This window comes from Tiliqua scincoides, chromosome 5 (assembly GCF_035046505.1).
Source record: "Tiliqua scincoides isolate rTilSci1 chromosome 5, rTilSci1.hap2, whole genome shotgun sequence".
In the NCBI taxonomy this organism is placed as follows: Eukaryota; Metazoa; Chordata; class Lepidosauria; order Squamata; family Scincidae; genus Tiliqua; species Tiliqua scincoides.
Window position 1 is genome coordinate 39446960 of NC_089825.1, and position 16966 is coordinate 39463925.

The 16966-nt window shown below is 43.3% G+C and overlaps 1 protein-coding gene across 2 annotated transcripts in view; it reads left to right on the plus strand.

Annotated features, from left to right (window-relative positions):
- CHN2 (chimerin 2) overlaps nucleotides 1-16966 on the plus strand; it is a 175234-nt gene that overhangs the window by 131421 nt on the left and 26847 nt on the right. For both annotated transcript variants that reach the window (XM_066627163.1, XM_066627164.1), the window contains one exon: nucleotides 12751-12828. In XM_066627163.1, coding sequence (XP_066483260.1) covers nucleotides 12751-12828 — 78 coding nt within the window. The remainder of the gene's footprint in view (nucleotides 1-12750; nucleotides 12829-16966) is intronic.

The following is a 16966-nucleotide window of genomic DNA, read 5'->3' on the forward strand; positions in this document are numbered from 1 at the left end:
TGATGATGCTTGGGAAAGAGAAAATGAGATGTAGCTAGTGACCTAAAAAATAGTTCGGGGGGGGGGAGGGCGCTGGCAAATTCTGGTGCCTTTTCGTCTCTGGGGTGTATCATGATTCATTAAGCTTGGGTTTGGTCAGCCAGACCTTGAAACAATTAAGATGACTTATTAACTACATCCAGATTTTATTGCTGATGAAATCATAACATGTTTTAGGATGAGGTTTTCAACAGCACTAAGTATCTATGCAATGCAAGCTTCTTTTCATCTTCATGAAAGTCCTGGAAATTTTGGTTCCCATCTATTTGGGCATCAGAAATTGCTGGTACTAGAGGTGGGATGCAGAAAGCAGGAAAGAATTTCAGTCACTGAAGAGTTGTGTTTAGGATTTGCCAATTGGGCCTACACGTTCAGATGTGTGATGCTAACCCTACAGTTTTGGCTTCAGTTTGGGCTCAGATCATTGCCTCTACCCGATTGGCTCTCATTGTGGGGCTGTTTGCCAGGCTGTCAATGGGGATTTTCCACATGGCCATTTTGTACATTAAAGTTGTCAAGTGAAAACTGCAATTCTCACATCATTAATATACAGTGGCCCCTTGGCATCTGTGGGAGTTCCATTTGCAAAACCCCCACAGATGCTGAAACCTACGGATTGTCAAATCTGTGATCTCGGCACCTTTAAGCCTCCAGAGGCGAATGGAGAGCAGCTTCCCTGGCTCTCAGAAAGCGTTATGAAGACCTAAAACATCACTTCTGGTTTTCCCAAAAAAACTGGAAGTGATATTCTAACAATTAGCCAAATCCTCAGGTCACAAATCCGTGGATAAAGAGGTCCACCTGTAATGTACAGATGTGCCTAAAATTATTTTCATATTTTGATTCTGGGAGGGATGTTCTCCAAGTTTTAATTGGAATCCTGATTTTTCATTTGTCTGTAGGTGTTCGCATGTAGCAAGTGATTTCACTTATTTGAGCTACACAACTGAATTTTTTTTTTTATTGTTTTCCAAACTGGGTAGGCACTTCTGGCAAAAAGTTTATCATTTGCGCCTTTTTTCTTCTTGCCCACAAGGTCTGGCAGATGACAGTGGAGTGTTTCAGAATAGTTACATAGCTCTAAGCTTGCTGGAATGAGGCCTAAAATACGTCCTGGCTCAGACTTCCACACCCAGCCCAATTTACCACTCTTCGAACTTACCCATCTCTGTCGGCATGGAGGCTGTATGTGGCCTCCGTGGGCTGGCACACAGACGTACGCTGGCCTGGTTGACTTGGGAGGAGGCACAAATGTGACTTATGGCACGTTTGCAACATTCCCGGGCCAGCATAAGTCCCTTACGCTGGCCCACACAATCTCTGGATTGCATTCTCAGTCCTACCTGGAAATGCCAGGGATTAAACTAGGAACCTAATACCCTTTTTATATTTTTAATTTATTTACATAATGTATATCTGTTCCCAGACCCACCATGAATATCAAATTCTGCATATAATTAAATTTATGAGGGAGGGGGCATGAAAGCAACCGGAAGCCTTTCCTAAGTGTCCTGGTGTCCTTCTGAGGCAGGGAAAGGCTGTGCATATCCTCCCTGCAGCTCAGAAGCCCTCCTGATTGTTTCAGAAAGGCACTTCCAGTTTTCCGGGGGAAAAAACCAGAAGTGCCTTTTGAAAGTATTCAGGAGAGCTTTTGAGGCCTGGGGAGGCTGTGTGCGACCACCCCATGTCTCAGAACACCTCCCAGATGCAACTGGAAGGTAGGATAACAGAACACTGAGAACCAAGACCAACAATCAGAGGGTAAGAAAACCAGGGATCCACATACAGAGGCCCAGCCAGATAAAGGAGTTTCTTACAAAGTAAAAAACCAAAAAACAAGAAAAGAATCTGATTGCAGTAGATATGCACAGAAAACACGTAGCCCCATCATCTTGATCAGACACAAGGTTACCTGCTGATCACAGTGGGACTGCTGGGTTGGATTGGAGAGGATCAAAGAGAGAGTGGGAGGAGAGGAGAAGAGACAAGAGGAATAAATAGGCTATACCTGCTGTTACTATGTTAATCTACTGGCAGCTCGGAGTTCAATGTAGAAGTCAGAGTTATTATGTTCCTCCCTCTTCAAAATCCCATTTTTGCTTTAACAGCAGCTTTGACTATGCGGCTATCTTCGCTCCTGTGCTTAAACCTTTCTATTGTGGGAACCCAGTGCAAGCTGGAATTTTACCCTACTTCTTAGCATAGCTCTCCAGTCAGTTAGCCCACTCCCCCCCCCCCAAAAAAGGTCCAGAAATACACACACTGATAGTTGATTACTTACATCACTACAGCTGTTCCAGGCCAATAGGATCCCAAATTATCTTAAAGTTCATCATTCTTGTATGTCCACTAAAGTGGTTGATTTGTGTGGGCTTAAAGAGGCTTAAGTAAACGCAGAGAGCTGAGAAGATGGCTTTCATTTATTTATATCCCATTAACTTACATTTTATTTATTTATATCCTATCTTTCTTAAAAAGAGCTCAGGGCAGCATACATGGTGTCCTTCCATGAAGATACTGACCAGACCTAAAATAGCTTAACTTCAGCAAGATTCCTAGCTAATTTGATTTGTTCAGACCATAGTAGGTCCGAGCTCAAAAGCAATTGCCCTAGCAAAAAGCAAAGTAATCTATATTAAAAAAACACAGATGAGAAGGTAGTTTAAAAATTTGTCTCAAGATGATAAAAAGACGGGACACATAGTTGAAGGATTTTAGAAGTTAAAAGTTCAATCCCAAGGACAATATTCAGGCTGTAAAATCCCAGGCACAAGCCTCCACTATGGTCCAGCCAAGTTCTCTGAGACAGCAAAAAGCATCAGTAAGTTTTCTCCATAGCCAGCCATGCAGCACCAATGGGAACTAGAATCTTCTTTTGAACATCCTGGGTATGATCATCCTATGCATATAAACAGCCAAGTGGGTACATTCCATGCCAATCACTTTTCACGCAAAATAGGACTGCCTGCAAACAAAAGAAAGGGTTTTACCCTCCAAGGAGATACCCAGTTTTGCAGAAGTTTGGTTGTTCCCCACTGCAATCCTAACTGCACCCTGAGCTAGTTCAAGTCCCTTGGGGAAGAGTGGGAGAGTGTGAGGCAGGGCCAGAATCCAGCAGTTCCTGGGCAGTGCAGAGCAGCTCCAGGCTGCTTGGTTCTGCGCCACCTCTTTAGGTGGCACAGGTCTGAGTAGACCTATTGCGGCCGCTGCAGCTCTCCTCAGGGTAAGAGGAATTTTTTCCAGAGGTCAAGCCTCAGCCAGCTCGAAATTCGCGCTGGATACAGCGCAGACCCACCAGCCTGCCTGTTCCAGCGCAAGTTAGGATTGTGCTGTCAGTGAAATAAAAGGCAGTTTGCAGGAAAAGATGAAGAAAAAAAGACAGTTTGTATGCTCAAGCTTAGTGTTACAGAGACAGAATTACTCCTCCAGAGTGTCCGATACTCAGTGTTTAGGCTAAAATATTTTGGAAACTGCTCATATTATTCGGTATTTTGCACATACCGAAATCTGATTTCAGAGGCATGACTCTGGAATTGAAAAGTACTTACATGAATATGCTTGCAATAGCATGCATTCTTATTTGAATGTAAGCACCAGTGAATGCAACGAGAGGTACTCCCAAGTAAATAAAGATAGGATTGGGTTTCACTGTTCATAGAATATGATCCTTTAGCTCTTCAGACACTAGTAAAAGTATCTAGAACATTGCTTCCCAAACTCCTACAAGGGAATTGGGAGCATGGTTAAGTTGTTGAGGTGGAGGGGGGAAGGAAGCAGTGCGATCCCCAGGATCATGCTGCTGCTGGGACCGGGAGGGTTTTTTTAAATTTACCTGCCAGCGATGTAATCCTGGGGGATCTGGGGAATCCAGGGAGTCCTCCACAGGGCTCCCCTTGCCTGCAATTGCTAAAAAAGGGGGACACTTTTGGTTTTCGCAACAAAGCAGGAAGTGCCTGTTTGTTTCTCTTTTTTTAGATTTTTGCTGTCACAGGGAGCCCTATGGAGCTCTCCCCCCCCCCGACACCCTCCCCCCTGATCCCCCAGGACTTCAGCGCTGGCTGCAGTTAAATTAATAATAATTTTAAAAACCCTCCCATATCCGACAGCAGCATGATCCTGGGAATCACATTGCTGCCTTTCCCCCTCCTTAAAGGGGCAGGGACCACTGCTTCCCTGGATGGTGGGTCATGACCCACCACTGGGAACCACTGCTCTAGAACAATTTCAGCTTAAGACTTTAGTCTCATACAGATGTTTGTATACTAGTGGAATAGCATCAGTGTTTAATGGCACATATATTCAAATATGTCCAAGGCCATTCATTTTGGTGAGAAGCATTGTCCTGGGTCCTGTTCGCCTCCAATCTAATGAGCCAAAATGGTCGTGGTTCGAGAGTTAGACTTATACCTGGCAGATCAAATCTCCACTCAGCCATGAAGCTTTCTGGGTGACCTTAAGCTATCTCACTATCTCTCAGCCTCACTTACCTCACAGAATTGTTGTGAGGACAAATGGAGGGAAGGAACGATGTACACTACCCTGAGCTCCTTGGAGGAAGTGTGGTATAAAAATGTGAATAAACAAATAAATGCCACACTGGTGAGAGGACACAAGCAAAAACATGATCATTCACCATGTTGAATATTCACAAGGTAAGTTGTCATTTTCTGTGAGATGCTTTGGCCTCCACTCTATTCTCACTTTTTTTTTTTAACAACCCTTACCTTTTCTTGTTGCTGCCTAGCCTAGCACTACCTACCATTATTCTTCCATTTTAAACATGCTGAGTGTGGGCTGCAAAAAAAAAGTTAGGAGAATAATGTGGAGACCAAAGCATCTCACAGCTAGGCAGGTGGGTAGATAGGTGAAGACAGGCAAGTGGTGACATTGGGCAGGTGCAGGGTGCCAATGACACATCCATTGCCCCCTGAAGTTGCTACACCTCCCAGCCTCATCAGTGGACTGGCTTTGTCTGTAATAGTGCCCCAGATCTGCCACCAGTTTTCACTTCCTGATAAAGCTGCCCCTGGGGTGTTTCTGACAGAATCTGTGACTGCCAAGGGTACAGATTCAGTTGGAAGACTCATTCAGATAGCCCTGCCCACATGACCCTGTTAGTCACTTCCCCCTGCAGTGTGGGACTGCAACCTTTTTGAAGTTTCTCTCCACTAGTTGGAATGCACATGAAGGTCCCCATGCTTATCTAATAATAGCTGCATTATTATCTGGAACAGAAGGAAAGCAAGACACACCATCCACTGCTATGTGGGTGCTGTGATACACATACCAATCTCCCACATAAGAGAGATTTCTTATTCATTTCACTGAAAGGAACAGTTCCATAGACAGAAAGGAATGTGCATAGGAAGATGCTTCCTCCATTTCAACAAATGGTAAAGAACTTGTATCAACAGGAGCTTTGCATTTACTTAGAGCTTCTGTGTGGGAAGGGCTCTGCTGAATTAGGACAACAGAATGCCCTTGCTTATTGAAATGGCCTTCAACAGTAGATAAATCTCCTGATTGGCTTCATCCTAGTGCAGCACCAGAAATCATCTGCCTTGAGAACATGAAGGCACCCTGTTGCTCTGCTTTTTCCTAGTTCTTCTAGCTTGGAAGGACCTTGTATGTTTCAAGTGAGCGCTGAGACTGGACTGAGACTTCAGCTTTATGCACACATACATGAGAATACACACTATTGAGTTAAGTGGGGCTAACTTCTGAGTAGACATTCATAGGATTGCACTACCTGTTAACTTCCAGACTTTCTAATTAAAAAATATGGGGGCGGATTTCCCGTGTTTTTCTTTTGTGGTCTAAACAGCCCTGTGTGCTTATTGAAACTGTCTTAACTTTCAAAAGTTGTTCCAACATGTTTCTAGCTCTGTAAACTTCATCTTTAGACTTTTCAAACTGCAGATTATTGGGGGCTTCTACAACATGCCCCCTTTACATCCCCCGCCCCCCCAGTTCTTTTGCTTACTTGATGAAGAGTTCTGTAGGGTTTGAAAGCTCACTGACACATTGTTAGTTCTGATTGGTCTAAAACAGGGGTGGGCAAACATTTTGGCAGGAGGGCCACATCATCTCTCTGACACTTTATTGGGGGCTGGGAGATAAAAGAATTAATTTACATTTCAAATTTGAATAAATTTACATAAATCATTTATTCATAAGGCAGAACTTATATGAATGAATGAATTTTACTAGGCTTATTTATAGTATACCTGAGAATTACAATAAGGGCATATAAAACAACATGAGAACTATGAACTGGTTGCCACACACCTCTTGCACAGTGAAAACATACAGACAAAACCAGAAACAAATGGAGACATAAGTTCAGAGGCTATGGGGTGGGGCTTAAAATAATGCCCAGGGAGAAACAGAAAACACATGGAGACGATAAAAGGCCTTGCTCTAACTTGGCCCGCAGTTCACATAGGGCCGTCACAACTAGTAGTTGTAGGCCAGCATGGGCTTCAACAGTCTCCGATGGACCAGAGGTTCACTGGAGACTGGGGGCTCCCTGTGGGCCAGATTGGGGGTCCCCGAAGGCTGCAAATGACCCCCGGGCCAGCATTTGCCCACTCCTGGTTTAAAATAAAGCATTACCCAACTGTCCCTGTATTGACGGGGGATCTGTTTCAGTGCCCCCTGTGGATAAGGGGACATGAGTGTATTAATAGCAGTCCCACGCACCAATTAGCATTTTTTTTAAAGCTTACTGGTAAAGTGTTTCTTGCCTTAACAAGTCATGATAAGCATTCAAGCTTATAGCGTGATGTGAGCAGGCTGCTGGCAGCTGGAATGCTTGACAAAACTAGATCAACCAGTAACAGGAAGCAGGAAGCTCTGCTGATCCTCCTCCCGCCTGCCCCCTGGCACGCCCTCTCTCTGCCCCCCACCAGTCTCCCCCCTCCCCGGAACGCCTCCTCCCTGCCTGGGTCCATACCCTCACCTCCCATTCCACAGCTCTGTGTGGTCTGGGAAACTGCCTAACTGCAGAACCTGGGCTACTGCCCCGTGCTAACCCAGCACCAGCCGACGCTGGGCTAGTACCAGCGGGAGCCCAGTGGTGAGCCCCACAAACGTGCCTTATGGCACATTTCTGACTATAGTCAGCGGCATGGCTCCGTGCTGCCGACCACATGATTAGGCTTTGAATCTGTAGATATGAGACCCTGTCTGTATTATATTATGGCATGAAGGATTTTTGAGTAACAGTCATTTATCTGTTTAAGCAAGCACACACACACACACACACACACACACACACACACACATCCCTGCCCGAGGAGCTTACAGTCTACATTTTTATAGCCAAGGAATGGACAAGCAGGGAGAAACAAGTGCAACTTTCTTCTCTTTCTTCTCTTATTCTGATTTATTTTTTTAAATAACAATAACTGTATGCTAAATTGGAATTTTAGTGTCAAGTAGGTCTGGTTGGTGAAAGAAATAAGCAAGAGACTTGTAGATACATTCTGAAAATAGAGGCATGCTAACTTTGGCTTCCAGTTTTTAGCTGTTTGGGTATTTGTTACAAGCTTTAAAAAAATGGTCACAGCTGCTAGGTTGTCTAAACTATCATGCAAGAGATATGTCAAACTTAGCAGGCAATATACTTCACATTCTCATACCTACAGCTGCTTCCACAACCCAGCTGAACTGAAGTGCTTGACCTAGTGTCTTACTTTCCTGTGACCCAAGATAGATCAATCAACAACAATACTAATATGGCAAGGAGTTCCTTCATATAATTAAGCTCAAGTATTGTGTGAGAGGTGGTGCAACGTAGTATCTGAGGAGCTAAGCAGGACTTTCTGCATTCAAGTTTCATCTGTGCCTTTAACTCACTAAGGGCCCAATTCTGACCTGGGCTAGTGCTGGCATTGACCTCCAGCATCAGCGCTAGGTGTCACAAACATGCTGTAAAGTATGCTCACAACACCCTGAGCCTATGCTGGCTCAGTGCCAGTCGGCACTAAGCCCAGCAATGGCCAGACACCACCCAGAGCTAGGTAAGAGCTCTGGGCAGTGGTGAGGGCCTTGGTTGTTGGGGAAAGCATTCCAGGGCAGGGGAAGACAGAACAGGAGGAGGAACTGGGGCAGAAGGGGGTAGGATCAGTGGAGCCCTGCTCCACTGGATCCTGAACTCCATGTTGGATGAGAAGTCACAACATGGAGTCTCCCAAGTCTCTGCCAGCAAAATAGCCCCTGGCCATTGGCAAGCTGCTCCCTTCCAGCCTCAGTTTCCCAGGTGCAGTATGAGGATAATAATACTTACCTTGCAAAGTAAAGGATTATATCAAGATCATTCATAGGAAGTGCTTTGCACACACAAAACATGGTATACAAATCCTACTTGTGTTGTTATCATATTCCTGGCTATATGCATCCTTTCTCTGTAGGAAACCTCATACAATAAACATCTGACTACTACTATGGTTGCAAAAGCAACCCAGCCACATAAATGAAATTTCAGACACAATATGTGTAGCAAATGTCAGTGTGCCCTCTGTATATCAACACACTGAGCTCTTCCTTTTCTCCTTTGACGCATGTTTCTATGACATTATAAAAAGAGGCTTCTGATTTCTCTTATTACTCTAAATTTGTTCTTAGATCCATTCAAATCTAATGGATTTGAAGTAAATACCCTAAAAAGATGTCCACTATATCATCATAATCCTGTAATTCTGAACATTGTGCCTGCTTTATTACATAAAAATGTTCCTTATGTAATAGGATCTTTTTTTCTCATTCAAAAGACTAATACAAATTCCAGAGTATTATTAGGAAATTGACTTCTCACTGCTTTGACAGTGGTGCTGACATAAGCAAAATAATACCTGTTACACAGCAAAATGTATTTATGCCAGGAATCCATAAGCAAACAGATATTTAGAACCTATCACCACTTTTCAAATTCCATTCAATTATATTTTATCATTGTTCCTACTAATCCACTTCATCAAAATCTAAACAATCCATATGAAATGTAATAGGAGAAATATTTAGAACAGGGGTGTCAAACATAAGGCCCAGGGGCCAGATGTGGCGCGCGGAAACTTTTAATCTGGCCCTCAGGCTCTCAGCTGCTGAGCAGTGCCAAGAGCAGCCCACATGAAAATTTGGCTCTGCCATATCTTGAAATACGATCAAGATATGCATATTTTCCTCTTCTGCCATTTGCGGCTAATGAGTTTTCTAATAAGAAAAAAGTTCTTATTTTGGTTGTGATCTGTTTAATGACATCACTTTCTGCCTAATGACATCACCTCTGGCCAGTGGCATAGCTAATGATCATGTAGCCCGGTGCCAAGCTCAAAATGTTTCCCCAGAAGTGATGTCACAACCAGAAGTGACATCACGCCCGGGCTTTTTAAAAAGTGAAAATTGGCAGGAACCCACCTCCTCTCCCCCAGCAGCTCACCACCCACTTGCTCTGCTGCCTCCCCCCAGTCAGTGGCATAGCTAAGGCATCTATCTGCTACCCAGGGTCAAAGAAGATTTTGTAGCCCCTCCGCATGATAAAATCAAATTTAGTTACAGAAATAAATAAAAAATTATTGGTTCCATGCTGTATCATTGGCACTCAGAAAAGTCTCATAGGTCAGTATGGAGTTAAGCAAATCCACTTTTTGTTCCACAAGACAGTTTTCATTTTCTGGTTAATTGGCCATAATTTTTGATAGAATACAGATATTTCAGTGCAGTTTGTTTCATTGCACTCTGCATTAAATTAACTTTCCAATGATATATAACATGATGGTATTATTCATACATACCAAGATTTTCATAATTTTGATCACTTGTGTCATTGCTCCCCTAAGGCTTGATGCCCGGTGCAACTGCTACCCCCTGCACCCCCTTAGCTACGCCACTGCCTCTGCCTCAGCAGGCATCATGAATGCTATTCGGCCCGCTGTATGAAATGAGTTTGACACCCCTGATTTAGAACAAAACATAACTTTTTTTCTTCAGTGGGTTGTCCATTTCATTAAGCTCCTCTGAGGATGGGTTACATACAAATGTATATAATTTTCGCTATCCAGATGAAAGGAATCAAAAGTAAAATCTGCCTCTTCTTCTGTACCAAAATGATGCTGAAAGACCGACAAGAGGCCCTGTAGCTGCAGATTCACAGTCCAATCCTGAGCTGCCTGGGGCATAGGGCTGCGGCGGCACCAAAAATGGCTGCCACCACATCCTGTATGCTCCAAGCAGCCGCTGCCTCCTCCTCAGGAGAAGGGGACTTATGTCCCCTTCCCCTGGGCAAAGAGAGTAGCCCCACAATGGGGCTACTTGATTCACTGCCAACCCAAAGGTCGGCAGTGAATCAAGATCCTCCATGTAGGGTGGTGAGCCCAACATAGAGGCTTTGGATCCAGTGGAGCTATGCTCCACCGGTCCCACCCCCCTATCTCCTTGCTCCCTTCCCCTGGCATGCCTCCTCCCCACCCTCTCTCCGCCCTCTGCCCCCTCCGTCCTCCCTGGAACGCCTCCTTCCCCCACACCCCCGCTTACCTCTTCACTGCTCAGTGTTCCGTGCGACTGCCGAGTGGCAGAGCTTTGATGGTTGCCCAGCATTAGCCCAGTGCCAATCAGCGCTGGGGCACCACCAGCAATTGCCCATCAGTAGGGCTCGTAAATGTACTTTACGGCACTTTTGCGACAGTGCGTACTGGTGATAAGTCAGCGTGCACTGTTCAGGATTGGGCCCTCAGTTTTCTGCGAATCAGGGACCTCTCTGCATGTCCATTAGCATTGTTTAAAATATTACCGGAAGGTTGGGTGCTCAGTCATCAACAGTGCAACCTGTTCCAAAACACTCACTCTCTGATTAAAGGCTGATCCGTAAGAGCAGGAAGGGAAGGTTGTTTGGGGCTTACTGTTCTGATTGCTGAGCTGCCAGAGAAGTTGTTACACTAATGGCATGTTGACATTTCACAAAACAGCCCCAAATATCAGTCTTTGCGGAGATCCATATATGTACACCAGGTTTGAAACCCTCTTCTTAACAGTAGCTATCAGCTGTCTTATAGCTGCAAAAGAGTTTATTTAGCAACAGGGTTGCAGCAAAGTCTTACAGTCTTATGTCTTACAGAATTATGTCTGTAAGACATAATTAAAAGGGGAAAAGGAAATTTGCCTGAAAGAATAATGTCAGTTCCACGTACATTATATCTGAAAATCTGATCTTATAATTTACAGAATTTAAGGCCAGAATTCTGACCCTACTTTCCGAGGCATATGACCCATTGCACACTAAGGGCAGAATCCTAACTTGTGCTGGAACAGGCAAGCCAGGAGGCTTGCGCTGTATCCAGTGCAGGATTGTGACCAGCAGCGGCTTAGCCAGAGGCAAGGGGAAACATTTCCCCTTATCACTGGTTAGGGGCTGCTGATGCCTATGGGTCTCCTCGGACTTGCGCCACCTCCTGAGGTGAGTTAGAGCAGCTTGCTTTTCAGATTGCCTACCTTTGCCATCTTGCTTTGCCACTTCCTGGCATGCTTCCAGATTGCCAGTCTAGACAGTGTGTGGCTTGTTAATGTACATAAACAGTTTGTTATGTAGATCAGCACTTTTAACTTGTTGTGTGCCTAGCCAATCCAAGCAAAGAATCACTTATACATATTGCAGCTCATTTTGTTGCTGTGTTATAGTTGCTACCCTGCAATATCATTTGTATTGGACTAAAAGCCACCTTCTAATGACTCCTACAGTTTCTACAGACTGTATATAATATTGATCTGGTTGAGTGCGTATGCCTCAATGACTCTTTTGTCCCCAGTGGGATACTATATGTTTTTCTATACAAATCAAATTATAGATGGGGAGTCTGTAGTTTTCATCATCTACTGAAATGATCTAATTACTTTGCTTGTTAAAAGTGGAGCCCAGCAAAAGCACTCTTAATTTAATGCCTTGCAAAGAACTGCTACTAATCCTTTGAGTGCTACCAGATTTTCACTTGCACAGGATATGAAAAAGAAGAGATTTTTTAGCCCTGCAAGATTAAACAATCATTGGGGTTTAAAGGCTTACTCTGTTGGTGTTTGTACTGGAATAGCTCACAAGTCTCCAGCTCTGATTGCAACTGGATGCAGCATCAGTCACTGTGGGGGGGGGGCACTCCCGAGTAGATGTGATCTATCCTTTGAAATTTGTTGTGCCATCAAACAGTGAAGCTGTCCTACTGCCTTTATTTCTTCAGTGTCTAGAAGGATACCACTGCTGGGGGGGGAGGGGGGAGAAAGGGGAGTTGTTTGGTACATGAATTCAGGCTATTGTTTCAGACACACGTCTGCCTTAAAGAAGAAGTGTCACAAAGCAGGCCCTTACTTATTCAGATGCAGAAGCTCCTTCCATCACACAAGCCGGCCCATTCAAGTCACATGCCAGAAGTCTCAGCAGAATGGGCTGCAGCTGCTTCCAATCTGCTGTCTAACATCCGAAGCAGTTGGACAAACCTGACAGCAGTAAGCCTCCCAGGCTCAGAAGAAGACAGGGAAAAGATCTGGGATCCAAGCACCATGTTTGCTGAGGAGCTGTGGCTTGAAAATGAAAAAGCCTGTGCCGTGGTTCACAAATCTAAGCGAGGACGGAAACGCCAAGAGCTGCTGGCAGTGGCCTTGGGGGTTAAGATGGGAGTCAAAGGGGCACTCTTATGGCAACCTCTGAAACTCTTTGCCTATTCGCAGATCACCTCTTTGGTCAGGAGAGCAGCACTAACGCAAAATGACAACCACTTCAACTATGAAAAAGCACACAATTTCAAGGTAAGAACATTTATGGATCACTGCCTGTGTCTGTCTTTTTTTTTTTTAGCTAATGTTTTTCTTAACCTATTGGGTTGTTCTCTGTGTATTTTCTTTTGACTTCATTCTGAAAGAAGTAACATTGACTAATTTCATCCCATACTATATTAAGAAACTTGATTATATAAAACTGGGCTACAAGAATCGAGCTCAGTTTATAGAAAGAGAGAAACAAAAAAAAAGATATCTAGATGTTCAAATGAAAATACAAGCCCCAGCATAAAGACATGGGCTACATTCCTATCTCGAACTAAATGTATGTACTGTGGAATAAATCCCACTGGGCATGAGTATGTGACACAGTGGCAACTTACTTCTGAGTTAGCATGCAGAAGACTTAAGCAATCTTAAGCATTCTTACTTAGAATTAGCACTAATTGAAATCTGTATCTTCTATCTAGCTCCTCCTTACTGTAAAGGGCATACTGAAATTGAAAAAAATGTTGCTGTCCAGTTCTCAAGTGTAGTTGGTTGTTCTCATATTAATCATTCTTATCTTTTGTGTTTGCCAGTAGCTGTGATGGTCCCAGGACCTACTTACAGTAAACCACAGCGCAGCACAGGCATTGTCTAATATCTTTTGTTTGGGCTCCATGTGCCAAAGAGTTCCACTGAGCTCTTAAGAAATCCTTTGCTCTCCTTAATGGTTGAAGCTTCCATGGTACTGACATTTCTAGAAAGGGGCTTTTCTCTCCCTTGGGCAATGATTGAGGTGATGTCTTTGCAAAGAGGAAGTGACTCATTCTTACGAACTTTGCTTCCAGGCATCTTGTTCTGTGTCTTTTGCGGGAAACACTGTGTTTGTCCCAGATTCAGACATTTTCCACTATTAACTTCTGTTTGATGATTATCAGGATAGATAATGCTGGATAGATGAGCATCCCTCTATAGTCACAAGGCTTGTATATATATTCTGTTTTCTCTCCTTGCTTATGTTACCAAGAAGTTATGCTTGCATGTACCACTGTCTAAAATAGCCCCGGTCTAGCAGAGGCTGGGGGTTAATTCACTAAAGAGAAGCAAGGATCTATTGTAAGATAGAGAAAGGCTACTATGCTTCCTTTAGCAGGGTAGGAATAATGCATGCACAAGACAAGTGTGCTGGGGCATTGTCAGAAAAAAGTATTTTGCAATATTGGTCTGGCATTTCCTAATGTAAGAAGGAGGATTAAAGTCCTTTTATAATTACTTAGCAAATGTGTTTCCATTTTATTGATGTACAGTGGTTTGACTTGAATGGATTGCATTCCTGGAGGGGGCGGATGTCTTGAGCTGTATAAAAACACTTCAAAATAAATGTTAAGCCATTGTGCCAGATTTCTTTCTGACCCCTTCTCCATCCTCAAAAAGCCAATGCTTTTCCAAAAGAAAAAAAGGATTCTGTCATGTTTAAGGCATCCTTTGTGCTTACAGATTTCCCCATAATCATCATTTTATATGAAAGCAGTTCTGCTTTAGCCAGAAAAACATTTTCTCATGACTTGAAACATATTTTCCACGTTGACCTATACATTCTTTCTTCCCTCTTCAAAATTCCCCTTGTTTGGTCTTTGATTTAAAACTGGATGTGTGCCCAGAACCTTTTATTTGCTCACTCTGGTTGTTCTGCATACCCTCTTGCTTCCTGTTTGAAAAGAGCTATAATTTAGCTGGTAAATCATATGATTCTTTTTCCAAACTTCAAATGCGTGACTTGAAAATTGGATTGAAAAGAAAAGCCCATCACAAGGTTTTGTTTTTAAAAACATGAAGTGGCCAAGAAAACTATAGAAAAGATAGTAGAACAAATACCTGTTTGCTTTGCAAAAACATAGCTATTAGAGAGCGCAATCCTATGCATGTCTACTCAGAAGTAGGTCCCATTGTGTTCAATGGAACTTATTCCCTAGAAAGTGTGCATAGGATTGTAATCACAGTGTTATCCTAAAGTGTATGTATGGGAGAGGGAGATTGAAGATGGTGGAACATTTTGAACAAACATATTTGTTCTGATCCAGTTAGGGTCACTGTGTTCATGAAAAAAGGCTTCTGTATAAACATGCCCATCTGGTTTAAGAACTACCTGTGCCAGTGGGTTCTCCAAATGCGGTTCCCTTTTTGATTCAGTTGTTGGGCTGCATGTTAGAAGCAAGTTGCTGGATTTGTTCCTTTCTCCCTTTTCTGCCAAATAATTCCTTGGCAGAATTGTAGCTATTTTGAAAGAGTTCCATACTCACAGCCCTGATTGCCCCATTTTATATACCACTAGCAGGAAAGCCCTGACAAGAGAAGCATATGCCTTCCCATTTTCTGTTTATAGGTGTCCCACATGTATTTAATTTGACCATGTGGGAAATGGGAAGTAGACGGGCTTTTGGTCTGGTCCAGGTCTCTTCTTTTGGAAAGCTGGGATTCCAAACTCATGGGTTTAGGACAAGTCAATTAACAAATGAAGAAAAAATATGGAATAAGGCATCCAACTGGAGACATAAGCACTGTCTCACTTGTGATTGTCCCACGATACTGTGGAAGGTGATGAAAGTAGCGCATTAGCTTCATACACACGCAGTGAAGCATTTCAGCCATTTGCTATGGAATGCTTTAAAAATAGTGGTCCAGAGCACTGAATCCATATGGAAGCAACAGTTCATGGCACATTCTTCATCAGAATGTTTGGCATGGGCTATTGTCAAGGAGCACACAATGAAAAAAGCATTTGCTTGGAACTTTATCTTCCCTTGGGGTTAAGTGGCAAAAAAGGTCACATTTCTTAGAATAACTATGGAATGAGAACTTGGCTGAAAATAAAAATAAGAAATGGATAGATTCACTGCATATGTTTAGCATAAGCAATACTTGAACTTCTGTTATCCTTGTTTTAAAATACAGTAACAACTATTTGCCTGCAGAACTTTGGTTTGATGGTATGGTGTTATAAGACCTGATGATGTCAGAAAAGGAACTAACAGCTCAATCCTATCCACCCCCAAGTATTTAAAATGCAATGTAGTAGTTTGTTTTTTTAATTCAATCTGAATTTAGAGCATTAAATCACTGTAACACATACAAGTTTACATTTGCTTTGAGACCGTACAGAGAACCTGTAAAAGAGGAAACAGGATCAAATTAGCATGTTAGAAAGTTGGAACAAGCAAAACTACTACGAGATAGATTTGGCTTTCATGTTGAATTTTGCATTCTTTGAATTAAAACAAAACAAAAATTCATTTAACTTAGAGCCCAACCTGCTGGCGTACACTGTCGCAAATGTACCGTAAGGCATATTTGCAAGGCTTAGTGCCGGCCCAGCACAAAAATAGCCCCAGTGGAAAGCCGGTGCTCTGCCACTCCATGGTCACCCGAAACAATGGGCTGCGGAGAGATAGATAGAGACATGGGGTGAGGCAAGAAGGAGATGTTCTGGGGTGTGAGGAGGGCAGCAGGAGGTGTTCCGGGGGGAGGGAGTAGGGTGGGGGGAGGGCGGGACCGGTGGAACTCCACTGGATCCTGAGCTCAGTGTCAGGCCATAAGACCCAACACGAAATTCTTTGATCCTGTGGCAGCTGCAGAGCTGCCTTAGAATTGAGTAGCCCCGCAATGAGGTTACTTCCTATACTTGGGGGAAGGGGGCGAAAGTCCCCTTCATCTGAGGAGGTATCAGTGGCTGCCTGGGGTATGCTGGATGCCATGGCAGCCATTTTCTGTGCCGTGGCAGCCCTGCTGTCCGGGCAGCTCAGGACTGGACTGTTATCAGACCTCAAATGAAATAGGAAAATTAAATACTGTTAATAATAAAAGCATGCTGGATCCCTCATATTATCTTCAGGCCAAGAGGAGTGGACTTGCTATGGCAGGATATGAATCTATGAGAAGTTGAAAACACATTACCTTTCCTTAGTTAAAGAAAAAAAAAAACATTTTTAGGTAGCCATGTTGGCCAAGTAGAAAAAGATCTAAAAGCCACAATCTAGTAATACCATTATTAGTACCTTGAGAAAGGTATTGAATCTGAAGTAAACTTTCAAGTTTCCTGGAACTCTTCTTCATTAAGGTGGATATTAAAACAAACAGAAAGGAGATGGTTGGGCATTGAGTTATAACCTGCAACTCTGCTGTTTAC